This window comes from Camelus ferus, chromosome 3, assembly GCF_009834535.1.
Source record: "Camelus ferus isolate YT-003-E chromosome 3, BCGSAC_Cfer_1.0, whole genome shotgun sequence".
NCBI classification, from domain to species: Eukaryota; Metazoa; Chordata; class Mammalia; order Artiodactyla; family Camelidae; genus Camelus; species Camelus ferus.
Window position 1 is genome coordinate 65,649,890 of NC_045698.1, and position 13,943 is coordinate 65,663,832.

The 13,943-nt window shown below is 39.9% G+C and overlaps 1 protein-coding gene and 1 pseudogene across 12 annotated transcripts in view; both read left to right on the forward strand.

The window, feature by feature from the left end:
- The window catches only part of CAST (calpastatin), a 104,023-nt gene that overhangs the window by 54,453 nt on the left and 35,627 nt on the right, over positions 1 to 13,943 (forward strand). For 7 of the 12 annotated variants that reach the window (XM_032476350.1, XM_032476339.1, XM_032476361.1 and 4 more), the window contains 9 exons: positions 2,473 to 2,538; positions 3,124 to 3,165; positions 4,480 to 4,536; positions 4,947 to 5,063; positions 6,067 to 6,150; positions 9,539 to 9,607; positions 10,757 to 10,855; positions 13,131 to 13,211; positions 13,813 to 13,848. In XM_032476350.1, the coding sequence (XP_032332241.1) occupies positions 2,473 to 2,538; positions 3,124 to 3,165; positions 4,480 to 4,536; positions 4,947 to 5,063; positions 6,067 to 6,150; positions 9,539 to 9,607; positions 10,757 to 10,855; positions 13,131 to 13,211; positions 13,813 to 13,848 (651 nt within the window). The remainder of the gene's footprint in view (positions 1 to 2,472; positions 2,539 to 3,123; positions 3,166 to 4,479; positions 4,537 to 4,946; positions 5,064 to 6,066; positions 6,151 to 9,538; positions 9,608 to 10,756; positions 10,856 to 13,130; positions 13,212 to 13,812; positions 13,849 to 13,943) is intronic. The other 5 variants (XM_032476370.1, XM_032476374.1, XM_032476399.1 and 2 more) reach the window with 1 other exon arrangement.
- On the forward strand, positions 11,086 to 11,229 carry LOC116662864 (annotated as a pseudogene).

Here is a 13,943-nt window from a genome sequence, read left to right on the forward strand (position 1 = left end):
ATCTTAAAAAATAAAAAAAAAAATCCTGATCTTAATCTTAAAATAATCTGAAGACATTTACCAAAAAAAAATTGCCAATGAAAAAAAAAATTCTCTTAGAACTTAGAGTTCATGAAAATTAAAGAAAGGAATCGAAAGGAGAGCCAGAAATACACGATTTCCCTTTTATTATTTTGGTTCGCATTTGATCCAATGCCTGATTCTAATCCATCCCCACTGACTCTCAGCTCCAGGACCAATGTTTATTTCAAGTGTGCTCTGTTTTCCAGAGCAAGTGTCAGCAAACTCTTCAGTCATTGCTAAGCATGAATCATGAGAATTCCTGGCAGTCCTACGGAACTGGAGGAAAGGAGGAGAGAGAGAAAGTAGAAGGAGAGAGAAGAGAGGGAGAGACAGAAATAAGATGCACATGATGAGGTGTCATCGGTGGCTGACTCAGGATTCTCTTTCCTTGGTGGATTTCAATCACATTGTGCTCATTAATCATCTTACTTTCAGGTGCTTCTGATATTTAGCTCATAACATTTACATTAGCTTCCTCTTAGAGATTTTTGTGAACTTCATGAGCTTTTAGAGAAAAGATGTTAATTCAAGATGATTCCTGTATCACATCCTTCTCATGTTCTAAACCTTTAAAATGAAAGTCAATTGTAGCTCTGAAGGGAGGTGATAGGTCTAGATCTAAGTTCTCTTGCCCCTGTCACATTAGAATTGGTAGTCACACTGCTGTGTGTAAGACAGAAGTTCAGATCACTGCTAATCAGGATGAGATCCCAGAGAAGCTATGTAGTGTGGACACTAGAGCCAGACGGCTTGGCTTGGCTTGGTATCCTGGTTCACACCAGCTGTGATACTGGAAAACTCCTCTTTGCTTTCATTTCCTTATCTGTCCAGTTTGGAGGAGGAGGATAATAGTACCTTTCTCACAAGGCTGTGTAAGGAGACAAATGTAAGGATACTGAAGAGTGCCTGTGCACAGCAGGGCCCAGTGGGAGCTGGCTGGTACTGGAGAGACCATGCAATGCAGTGACTGAGAGCACACAGCCCCAGCTCCACTGTGGGTGTCCTTGGGAAGGTACTTAACTTCCATTTGTCTCAGTTTTTCATCCATGAAGTGGGAATGATGATGGTGGTGATAGTAATGATATTCATAATACCTGTCTCAGGATTATTATGAGGACTGAGAGAGTGGGACTAAGTTTAGAACAGACCCTGCTACTAAGAGGCTGTCGATAGGCTTAGTTATTACTGTCATTATTATTATGTTCAGCAGCAGCACCACCCCCAAAATAAATTTTGGAGATGTGTTAGCGATTACTGATTACAAAGTACATTTCATTAGAAGCTGCTTGTATCCGTGAGTATACATTATTAATTGTATTGCAGAGTTCTTTTATGCAAAATATTGACTGCCAAATTACAATTAGAAGCTATTAATAGACTCAAACCATTGCAATACCAGCTGACTTATTTTCCTTGTTAGTCATTTAATAAACTGTATTTGCATAAACTCGAAAAAGCATATTAGCACGTATAGAAACTCCTTAAGGATCCAGTTTGAAAGGATCCAAAATTTCAAACTTTAAAAACATTTCTTTGATCATGAACTTTATTTCCTTCCCCAAACAGTAAGTGTGTTGGCATGACAAGGGGGTCCATTATGTGAGGAACACATGTACTTCCATCACTGAAGCACAAGACATGATAAATGAAGAGGATATTTGGCATTAGTCTCTTCAGAGAATAGAATGAAAAATAGGAGTCTCTGCTGAGATCACCAGGCAGATAAAAGGGAAACAAATGGCAGGAAGCATGAGGCCTAACTTTGAATCTCTTACTTTGGAAAGTTCACAAAATATTGAATCAAGGTTTCGTTCTTGTTTTCATATCTTGCCTGTATGGAGGATGTATGTGTGTATTTAAGGAATTGCCTTTTTTGACACAGGTAACCTTTGGTTGGGTAAAACTGTGAAATATTCCACTGAAGATCCTAAATCACAACCAACTTTTCAGAAGCATTCCTAGAACTTTAGATTAGACCTCTACATTTTCATCGTACAATAAAAACCCATGCACTGTTACTAATTGTATGCTGACAGAATTTCAGAAAACTTTTGACAACGCCTGTGACTATTCATTTGATCATAATCAAACATTGGAAATACAGGTGGAAAAAATATGGCTCAAGCAGCCTTTGCACAGAGATGGAAAGGCAGGGAAAGGGATCAGATTTTTTTTATCAGTGGGACTCTTACAGATTTCCCATCACCAGAAAAAGTAAATCCATATTGAAATCTTTGCTTGAGACCTTAGAATTGAAGTACCCACAACTCCTTGGAGATGTATGAATATAAGATGCAATTGATGAGTAGAATGTGTCTTGGTATAAACATTTTAACCCTGTTCATACATGTTACTTATTTGACTGTCAGATAAAATAAAGTCACACTTGGGGCTGTGCTCTTGTATTAGGCCATGCCAGTCAGCAAACAACTGGAAGGACAGCAGTCTCCTAAAAAGAAAAGGCACAAAAAACAGGTGACGTGGTTCGTTGTACTAGGGGAACACTTCTATTTACTAATGGTCACTTCAGCTGCTCAGCACGAGCTAATGACTGCAGCTCACAATCTCTGCAATGCTCTGACCCATCACAGACTTTGGGGTAGCTTGGTTACCCATCGCTCACCGTCTAGCACTAAAAATAAACTTCACTGCCCTCTGTGCTCTCCATTCTGTCACCATCCCGCTGTTCACACCAACACCCGAAACATGTGGTGAGTATTTCATTCATAAAGAGATCAATCATGCTGGTGCTTTGAAGGGTGAGGGGTTTTATTTCCATTTGCTTATATATTAGCTACAATGTTCATAGTAATAAAGCTTTACACATCTTTAGTACACACAGAAGATGCAGGTTGCCATTTGAGGAGTAAGAAAAGGCTATTCATTAATGTGCTTGAGTGTTTAAAGAGTTACAGTTCCAATAAAAGTGTAATTATCTTAATTCATAAAGTTCATATTAACAAATCCATAGAAACCATCTTTTTAGCTTCCTTAGTTGAAGAAAATACATGCTAAACTTTGTAAACCATGTCCATTTTTCCTTTCCTTTTCTGAATTTAGGCTGTAAAAACAGAACTTGAGAAGAAGTCACAATCAGCTAAGGTAAGTGATTTAAAGTCAACTAGTGAGTTAGTTGGATTCTTTACAATAGTCGTGAATAGCCAGTTTTTTAAATTGTCAGCTAATTAATTTTGGATTATCCTTTGAACATGATTATATAGAGTGTATATAAAATAACATTAAATCCATATATGGTTAAAATGACTGTATATTTTATAAATGAAAGCAATATAATTCTGAAGGCATTTTGTTCAAATCTAGATTTCTGTTATAGATGAAGTAATTGGTTTTTTTTTAAATAAGCAACAAGAACAAAGGACAAGCAATAAAGGGTAATAAGTAGCCAGTTACCTTAATGATGAGACTTCAAGAATAGAGGTGTCTTCTGAACCCAACATCTACGTAATGTAAAGATGAGAATCTCTCCTAAGAGGCCCTGGCTTTATCCTGATGGTCTTATCTCTGTTGGTGGAACTAGTTGTCACTCAGGAGACAGCTCTGACTCTCCCTTGGGAGCGGCTCCTCTGGCTTTTCTGACTCATGGCTGTTTGGACTGAACCCCAGGGTGCAGGCAGGGCAAATGTTTCTCCTCAATAAGGTGTGTGCTGAATTTTTTTCAAGCACACTTGAGCAGATACTCGAATAAGACCACCAGGTTTCCTATAGGAAAGCACGAGATGATGTGGGCTGAAGTACTTTAAGTGCAGGCGAGACAGGGAGGTGCCATGTGAGTCGGATGAGGCTTATGTGATGATGTGCTAAGGCCTCCTGGCGGCCCGCTGTAGCGGGAGAGTGCAGCCAGGTGGGAGGTGTCTTCTATTCCATATTTAAACATTTTTTGGTTATCTATCCAATCTCAAAAGAGTTGGGTTTCTGGTGACACCTGTCTTCTCTACTTGTAACACAGAAAAGACTATATAAATCATTTAATTAGAAAATAGGTTCTTCATCTCCTATGAAAGGATATTTTTAAAAACTTAATTTTAATTTGTGGCATAGGATCCCCTATCAACAAACTCAGTGGTCAGTGATCATTTGACATCTCTGTGGATGGATCTGCAGTTACTAAATGATCTGCATGAATTGTGAGAAACAGCCAATAATTTAGAGATACATACCTGTTTGAAAAATCATTCCAGATGAAATACAGCTGTTTTCATTATTTTTCTGATAATTGTCATTATCAGACTGTTGGTAGGATTTCTGTTGACCAGACAGCAACATCTACTTCTCTAACTGGGCCTTTCCCAAGAGAGGCAGAATGGCTTAATTGGGATTTTTGTTTTTAAGCCTGTTTGGAAATATGCAAACAATGGACTTCAATGTAATTAAGATTTTATCTTTTGAAATTGACAGCCATCTGCGGTTCATGAGAAAAAAGCCGAAGAAGTAAAGCCAAAGGAACACACAGAGGTAAATGATCATCATTGGGACTTGATATCATAAGGTGAAGCCTTTTTTTTCTTCTTTTCTTTTTTTGTGAAGAATAAAATTCTGAGCTCTGAGCGTTCAGCTCTTAAGTCCTACCAAGGATGGCTGGTGTTTGTTTTTCCAGCTAAAAGGGCACCACCGTGTGGCACTGGCAGGATTTGCAACTTGCCCATGTGATTCTTGCTAAACTGGGGAGGAAGGACTTGCATTGTTTTCAATTTTGTACCCAAAGTGAAATTGTGTCACATGTATATCGTACTAATTTAAATAATTTTATAATTCAAAACTATGTAAAACGCAGCTGTTATGAATGCTTTCTACTCTTTAGAGAAAAGTAGCAGTATTTGCTATATTGTTAACAGTGTGGGGTGTGTGCCTGTGTGTGTTTTCAGCCAAAACGCCTACCTAAGCACTCATCAGAGACAGGAAGCAAGAAGCACGCTCATAAGGAAAAAGCAGTTTCCAGATCAAGCGAGCAGCCCACATCAGAGAAATCAACAAAACCACAGGTAAGTGAAGCATATTGATTGGAAAACACTAATATCAACTCAGGAGTAAGATACAGATCCTCTGTCTACATTGATGTGTGTGGGTGAGCCTGCAGAGCTACGCCGAATATATCTCATATTGTAATGATTTGATGCTGTCATTTTGCTGGTGTTGTGAATAGCCTTGTGGAAACTTGGGACTGAGACAGGCCTGAGAAGGGCATCAGGTGGGTCTGGGGTGCCTCTCCGCTGCCCAGTGGTGCCCAGTTGTGACTGTGAGGCAGCAGGCTCTGGTGTGTCACAGACAGGAAGCTTGGGATTGAGGCTGCCTCCTGGGCCCCTCTTACCCTGGGCTGTGGGAGCACAGCTGCTCTGCGTGATCTGCTCTTTCCCAGGGAGTCTTGCAGTTTTTAAGAGTCTTGTTGTAGGAGAGATCAACTTACAGAGCCAATAATCAGAAACACATTATATATTTCTAGAGCCAGTGCAGGTCACCTGTTAGAAGAATAAACGTCTAGGAAGATACTTTTTTCATTGTGCACTCTTAGAAAACAAGAACTAGGCCTGCTTAACCATATACCTGTGTCAGAGGTTGCAAATTTGTGACTCACCAAACACAACCACTTGTGCATTTTATTTGGCTTGCAGTATTATTAAAATGATCTTGACTTAACTGCCAAGAATTAAATTCAGAATGTTTCACATAAAATGCACATTTCTAGCTTCTCTTGAAAAATGGGAATATCTGGTAAGAGTGGGCTCACATGGCAACCATTGACTAGAGGCTTGGCACCTGGTATGTGCCCATCTGGCCCTCTTCACCCTGTGTGGTACCTGCCTGGACTCCCCAAGTTCTTGAGTCCAGCTGTGCGCGCCCCGCGCTGCATCACGTGCAGTGGAAGCCAGTGACCCTTCCCTTACAAGATGTCCACTAGGGGGAGCCAGCTTGGTAGCGACATCTGAAATGTGTGATCTTGAAAATAGTCATTCGAAGATACTTAGTTCTGTCACTCTTATCCTTTAGACTAAATCACTGGACACAGTTTCCGATGGTGGAAAGAGTGCAGTTGCTGGTGTAGCTGCAGCATCTGGCAAACCAGCTGACAAGGTGAGCACACATCAAAGGTATAACGTGTGATGGGCCTCCTGAGCACCTGCCACGTGTAAGTCCTGGTATCAGTACCAAGGAGATTGAAATGTGAGTGGATTCAGATCCTGTCTTCAAGATTTATAGGTTTGAAATAAAGCAGATAAAATTGCCACGAGCATTTGAAAAAGTATTACACTCAACTTTCAATGGGGACACTTGCTATCTTGAAATTAGGAGATCATGTACAGTGCCACCTCCATGAACTGATACAGGAGGTTTCCCCAGGAGCATCACAAGCCCTCTCAGGACATGTGCCCTGCTGGCTACTTATGGGCAACCCCCATAGATCCTTTGAAGCGTCCTTCAGACTCCAGCCCAGGAGTGTGAGACAGGAAGTCTACTGTTTCTACCCAGAGCTACACAGAGTTAGCAGTCAGAGTTAGTGATCGGTTTGGAGGCCTGTCTGCTTGGAAACGCTAGAACTTACTTCTCTTGAAGGTACAAATAACTAATTGGACCATCAATCAGAAATGAAATGAAATGAAAATGAAAGCAGAAAAAAAATAGGATGTGTTTATCCATTTTCCTGCTTTTCAAAATGGGAGCAGTTACCCCCGTCCACAGGCTAGATGGTAAGGAAAGTCATAGGATAAAAGTATGGAATATCTCCCTGAAACCAATTTTTCTCAGTTTGAAAAAGAAAAGGCACGTATTTATTTTTCTCCAAACTAATGCAGTATCCCATAACATGATGGTAACATTTACATAAACTTTTAAATGAAAATACTCAAAAAAGAAAAATTTTTTTTCTGAGCAGACCCCTTGTACAGATCTTGAGATCCCCACCCCCACCCAGACATACACTACATGATTAGAGATACTTAGATGACATGGTTTAGAAAATGGATAGATTGAAGGCAGAGGACTAGCCCTGTAGATTTATACAGAATAGATTTAAGATTTAATCAAAATCTGAAACTTTATGGCAGGTATAAATTAGCCAGGATTATCAGTAAAGCTAAACAACATTAGGTGAGGTTTGTATGGAATTTGGCTGTGCATTGACTTGTGCTGGGACTTGCACAAATCATTTCACTTTTCTTTACCTCTGATTTATCTCCCATAAAATGGGATTGACCAGATCTGCTTTTTTTTTTTTTTTTTTTTTTTTAAGTCCATACCATGTGTAAAGCACTGTGGACTGTGGTCTGACTCTGCAGAGCACTGAGCTGCAGACTGGCTTTCTAGTGTTGGGAGAAGACAGTGTACCTGGGACTGCATTCAAGGCAGATTGAAACAGGTCCCCACAAGGAGCTGTTGGAGGAACAGAGGGCTTCTGTTTGATTTGGGGGAACCCACGAGGACTCTGAGTAGATCCAGTTTGAGTTCAGCCTGGAAGGATAGCGGGCTTGCAGTGCAAACACATCAAGGTAGGAAAGCACATGATGTGATCTGGGCACGAAGTGCATTCCAGTGTGGGTGAAGCACAGAAGGGGTGAGTGGTGGGGCTGTAAGACAAGAAAGACAGGTTGAGGCACTGCTGTGGAGAATGCTAAGGGGCGTTCATCCACATGGTCATGATACAAGCCACAGCAGGTAAACATTGAAGATTAGTGAACAGATGGAGTGATGAGATGAAAACCAAGCTGCAGAAGGATTAAGTGACCACAGTGGCTGGGATGAAAGGGAATAGAGATAAGAAGGTGGGAGGCAGGTCAGGGGCCATTTCAGTCTGATGAGTCTGAATTTGAGGCTCAGTTACAGCTGAGATAGAATAAGTGAGTGGGGTGCAATGCAGGAGGTGTTACACAGGTAACACCATCAGGTTTTAGGAAATGATTGGCTGCAGTGGGCAAAGGTGAAGTAAAATCTCACATAACCTGGGGCTTCGGAGTCTGAAAGAACTAGGTTGGTAACCCTGAGGGGAGGCAAGGGGGCAGGAACCTGGCAGTGCAGGGCCAGCACCCGTGAGAGTGAGTTCTTCCTTAGGCTGTGAGGCTGGCCCTGGTCACCGCTGACAGGTGCACGGACGTCAGAAGGGGAACTGGCAGAGGAGGAAAAGTGATGCCCGATTTTGGACAGGCTGAATGGAAGTGAGATGTCCCAAGAGAGATTTATAGCGTGGCAATTAGAACATTGTTTTGGGGTGCAGAAAAATGGAGAGGGAGAAGCCGGGAGGGAGAGGAGAGAGTAACTGAGTGAATTTCTGCATGAGGTTGTGGTTGAATCAAGGATGTGGATTCGGTTGCCAGGGCTCAGGCGGGCCCTGCTGGTCCCCATGGTAGCTTTAATATAACAATTGCAGCAATCACTCTTTTAGCTCTTACTTATATATCAGGTACTCACGTTGGGCTTAGCATGTGCCAAACATTGGCTTTCACACTTTACCTAATCCTCACAACTCCCAGCAGTGGGTGCATTCACTGTTCTGGTCCCACACAAGCAGATACAGACTTTCAGAAGGAGATGTGGCCTGCCCGAGGTCTTGGGCAGCCAGTGCCTGTGGGCTGGGGTGCAAATCCGAGAGTCTGAGCCTGTGCTCTCCACTTCTAAGCTCTGCTGCCCAGGTTTCAGAGACCTTCGAACAAAACAGTTTCCTGTTGTCTAGAACCTGACAACTTCGCCCACTTCGTTGCTGCCTGGCCCTGAAAGCCCATGGAATGATGTGCCTAGGACCACCAGCACAGGCAGAAACATGCAGAATGTGTGTGTCAGGGGGCAGAGCAGAAAAGACATCATAGGTGACAGAGAACAGAAGGCACAGTTGCCAGCCTAGAACCAGGATGGTGCCTGGTCATGGCTGCTATGAGAGATGAGAGTTGGGGGGAGGGTAGAACTTCGGTGAAGATGATATCTGGGTAAAGGCATGGAAATCACAGATGGGAAAGTTATTGGCAATCATTGAAGCAGTGTTGGAAAGGTCATTTATTTTAGGGGAAACTAAGGAAGCGCAGTGGGTGATGAGATGCCAAAGCAAGACATGTGGAGGTCTTCATTTTGGGGCAAAGACTGAGAGAGCAACAGCTAGAAGTCGTGATTGCTTGTAAGAAGAAAGAATTTACGGGTGTTGCAAAGACTGGCTGTGGGCCCTGGGAGAGGCAACTGAGAGCAGTGAAGAAAGAGATGGGCAGTCCTGGATTCAAATCTTAGTGCTGTCCTTTACTGTGTGACCTGGGAAAAGTTACTCAACTTCTCTGAGCCTTGCTTGCCACATCACTACACAAGATTAATATTATTTATACTGTTCTGGAAAAGGATGTAACACATACAACATAGTGTCTGGCACAGAGTAGATGTTCGGCATAGGATCAATGTTATTAACATAATGAAATCATTTAAAAATAATATTGTTAAATTTTATACAGGTAATGTGAGAAGTTTTTATTTCTTTTTGAACCCCTACTAGAGTAAAGAAAATAAATCATTAACGTCAGCTGTACCAGTTGAATCCAAACCAAGTAAACCACCTGGAAAGGTATGAAGATAGCAGTGCATTTTTACATAGATATTTATTCATAGTTGCTGTGTTTATCATGATCTGATTTCTTGAGGGCAAACAGTATGAGGTATGGATAACTTAAAGGACCTTTTTAATGAATTATTTTTTCAAGTTAATGTGGGTCAAATGTGTGATTTTCTCATATATAGCTATATATAACATTTTATATTACAACCCTCTGTTCTGGAAACTCCAGTTACATTGCATGGAGTTTACATTGCAGTTTCCCTCCTGTACATGTACCTTCTTTAACCAGAGGTATCACTAAAGAGAAGTTCCCAGTTGAATTAGTCTAAAGCTCACAGGCTTTACATTCTATAACATGATCAGATGAGTTCCTAAAATTGTAATTGCAAAAATAATGTAAATCCTTATTTTTAAGCTGACTTACATAGTAAAGGGTCTTTCCTCCAGTTGTTGTTTTCCCCTGTAAATGCAGCTTATCCTTCACAGTGAATCATTCTTAACCTCAAAAATAGGATGCAGGCACTCTTTCAGTCATTATACTGGTTTAAGCCCATTTTGACAGAGCAAACTGTCACTTGTAAATTTAACATCCATTTCAGGGAATTTCTGTTTGTAAACATCTTCAGGCAAGCAAGTGAACAAAAACCAGAAATGAATGAAAGAACACAGGGCAATCCATTTCTGAAATAGATTTTGTTTGGAAGAATTGCCACATGGAGGTTTTGTTGGGACTCTTTGTATATGTAGCTCTGGGAAGCTGTTGATAAGCAACAAATGCCAAGCATTTCTCTTCTTGCACATGGCATTATGATCCTAATTCTTGGCATTCTTGGTGTTGGTATTTTTTTTAAAACTGTACATTGGTCTGGCATCTGTAATGAACCACACACTTGTTTTTGTAGTTAATGACTTTAGACTTACTGAAATTGTGATTCTCATCTGAATATGGTTTTTTATCTTTCCAATCAAGAATCTGTACTCCGGGACTTTAAATAATACACTTATTAAAGGCTAGATTTTGACTATTTTGATATTTGAAAAAATGTTGGTGTTTAGTGTTTCTCTATGCGGATTTTTTTTTTTTTTTGGTAGTTAAAAAATCCAAAGTGAAATATATGTACAAATAACATTTAAGTATGTGGTGTCTTTCTTTTCCAGTCAGGCATGGATACTGCTTTGGATGACTTAATAGACACTTTAGGAGAACCTGAAAGAACTGAAGAAGATAATACAACGTATACTGGACCTGAAGTTTTGGTATGTGATCTGGATGTCTGTGAAGATTGGTGCTTACTGAGTAGGAGTGCTAATAGGTCATGGTCATGATGCACAAAAGAATACTTAATGTCTGTCTCTTGGAGAGAAATAAGATGATGTTTGTATCAGTAGAAGCAACTGAAAATCAGTGTTGGGAGTGGAAGATTAATGTTGTCTTACAGTAGCTGTGTGATTCCATTGATAAGCAAACAGTGATCGGTTGTCTCTGCTGAGACTGGAGCTGGGATACAGACTGTTGGGTCACAAAGACTTGTTTTCTGCCTCTGTTTACAGCACTCCCAACAGGAATCTGGGTTCATTGTGACGAGGAGCACAAAACTTGGGGCCTTCCTGTGAACACATACCCTACATGTGTCCCCCTGCACCTCCACATGGCTGCTGGGAGGACCAGAGGGACAGGCCTCAATACTGGAAGAAAAGTCACAGTTAAATACTAAATAAATAGTGGGGGAACTCTGCCATCTACAGCCTGTCTGGTCCACGTATGAGTGGGCTATGAGTGGTCTTATAGACATGAAGGCTTTGAACCTCTTTTCAAGGAGAGAGATTCCATGTGCCATTCTGGAGTACAGAAGTTTCTTAGAGCAGTGAAAATACATTGTGTGACATTATAACGATGGATGTCTGTGTCATTATACTTTTGTCCAGACTGAGGTGAACTGTGGACTTTGGTGATTATGATGTCAAAGTACATTCATCCGTAGTTTAAAAAAAAAGTACACTCTGGTAAATAAATAAATAATGACTGTGCATATGTGTGGAGAGGGAGTATATGGGAAATTTCTGTACCTTCCTGTTAATTTTGTTGTAAACCTAAAAGTGCTAAAAAAAAAAAAAGTCTTAAAAACAAGAAAACTCGGGGTAGACATTTTTAGCAAAGCTTTGGTTTCAGTTATATACATATATATGTGTGTGTTGGATTGTGATGTAAAACGTATTTTTTAGGTCAAAAAAGTTTGCAAGCCACCGTAGTAAGTTACACTGGCAAATAAAAGCAAAAGTTAACCTAAAAAAAAAAAAGACTTGTTTTCTGTCTTCAAGTTTTAAGTGCAACGAACTTGAACTTATTTTGCTTTGCAGATATTTCCCATCCTATGAATTGAACTTATTTTGATTCCTAGATATTTACCACCCTGTTTATCCTTATTCCTAATTCCTAAAAAGCAAGAAAATTATTTGTTCCTCATATTTTAAAAAAGATATCCCATAGACTGGAAGAAAATATTGCAGCAGACATAACAAAGGATTTGTTTCTAGGGTTTATGAAGAATTTTTAAAAGTGAGAGAATACTCAGTAGAAAATTGGAAGAAGGTTTGGCTAATGGCACATGAAAGTCTCCCCAGTAATTAGGAAAATGATACTGAAATATGGAGAGATACCTTTTTACTCTTACCTAATGGGCAGAAGTGTAAAAGTCTGACACAACTGGCCTAGAGCCGGTGGATGTCACGTGAAGACGTGCACACCCTCCGACCAGCAAGTCACTGGAGGGAGCCTTGGCCGGGTGCATAAGGAATTCTAGGAACAGGTGAAACCTTTGGAAATGATTTTATTCAACAGAAACAGTATAATACATGGAATACTTTTATATTATAGCAGTTAAAGTGTATAATTCATATATCAACATAGATACATTACAAATACATAATTTTTAGTAAAAATAATACAGAATTATATATAGAATTTGATACCATTTATATAACACTTGAAAACTGGCAAAATAGTGGTGTATGTTGTTTGTGGATACCTACATGTGTAATAATTTTTTTTTAAATATTTTGAACTTTACATGGATGAATATGATAAAGTTCAGGATGGTGGCTTTCTCTGGAAAACGGAAAAAGAAATGGATTAGAGAGTGCTAAAGAGACATCACCCTATCTGATTTTTTTCATAGAATACATAAATAACTAGATCTGTTGAGTTATGTAGAAATTCACTATTATTAGTTGCTCTTCTGTAGGTACAGAAATATTAGATAATAAAAATATTTAAAAATAAAACATTTTATATAGGAATCAAATTTAATATAATGGTTTGAATAATTTATAGCATTATTTGTAGGTTAAGCCAATTAAATGTGGGGAAGTATTTGTGGAAACAGAATTTCAGAGTTGAGTAAAATACTGGCTTCTTCATGATTTGTATTTCATCTTAGTAGTTCCAAAAATTAATAATGGGATAGAACTTTGGTTTCAGAATACGCATACAGCATTCTTGGCTAATAGCCCTGTGTGTATGATTGTCTTCTAGGATCCAATGAGTTCTACCTACATAGAGGAATTGGGTAAAAGAGAAGTCACACTTCCTCCAAAATATAGGGAACTTCTGAATGTAAGTTAAGTAATCTTTTACTTATACTTTACTGTTTCTTTTTGGAATTAAATTTTTTATCACAGCAGTATATTCAGTTTTTAAATTTAGAAACTGTAACAGGCATATGAAATGGTCATTACTCTGAAGCTCACTGTGAGTCTGCTAGGGTCACCGTAACAAAGCACCAGGACTGGATGGCGTGAACTGGCTGTCGCTCAGCTCTGGGGCTTCAAGACAGGAGTTAAGATATGGGCAGGGTGCTTCCTTCTGAAGTGTGAGAGGAGATCCAGGCCTCTGTCCTTGGTCTGTAGACACCTACATGTGGAATAATTCCACGTCTCCTTTCTGCATGTACATAACCACATGCCGTCTTTTCTCGATGTGGATCTCTGAGTCGTCTCCCCCTTTTATAGGAAATGGGCCCATCCTAATGACCTCATTTAACTTTGATTACCTCCTTGAAAACCCTGTCTTTAAACAGATCTCATTCTGAGGTAGTAGGGGATAGGACTGTGAGGAGGTCACAGTTCAACCCATAGCGTTCACTGAGCTATACATTTTGCCACTTGTAAGGATTAATTTCACCTTCTCAGCATCATCAAATTAATATTTGTTTCAGAAAAAAGGGATCACAGGGCCTCCTCCAGACTCTTCGGTGAGTTTACATAAATGTCTTCTAAGATTAGATTTAACATTTCTTCTGTCTTTGGTTGGGGGATGGGGTTACCGATTCTGTATTTTGGGATTATG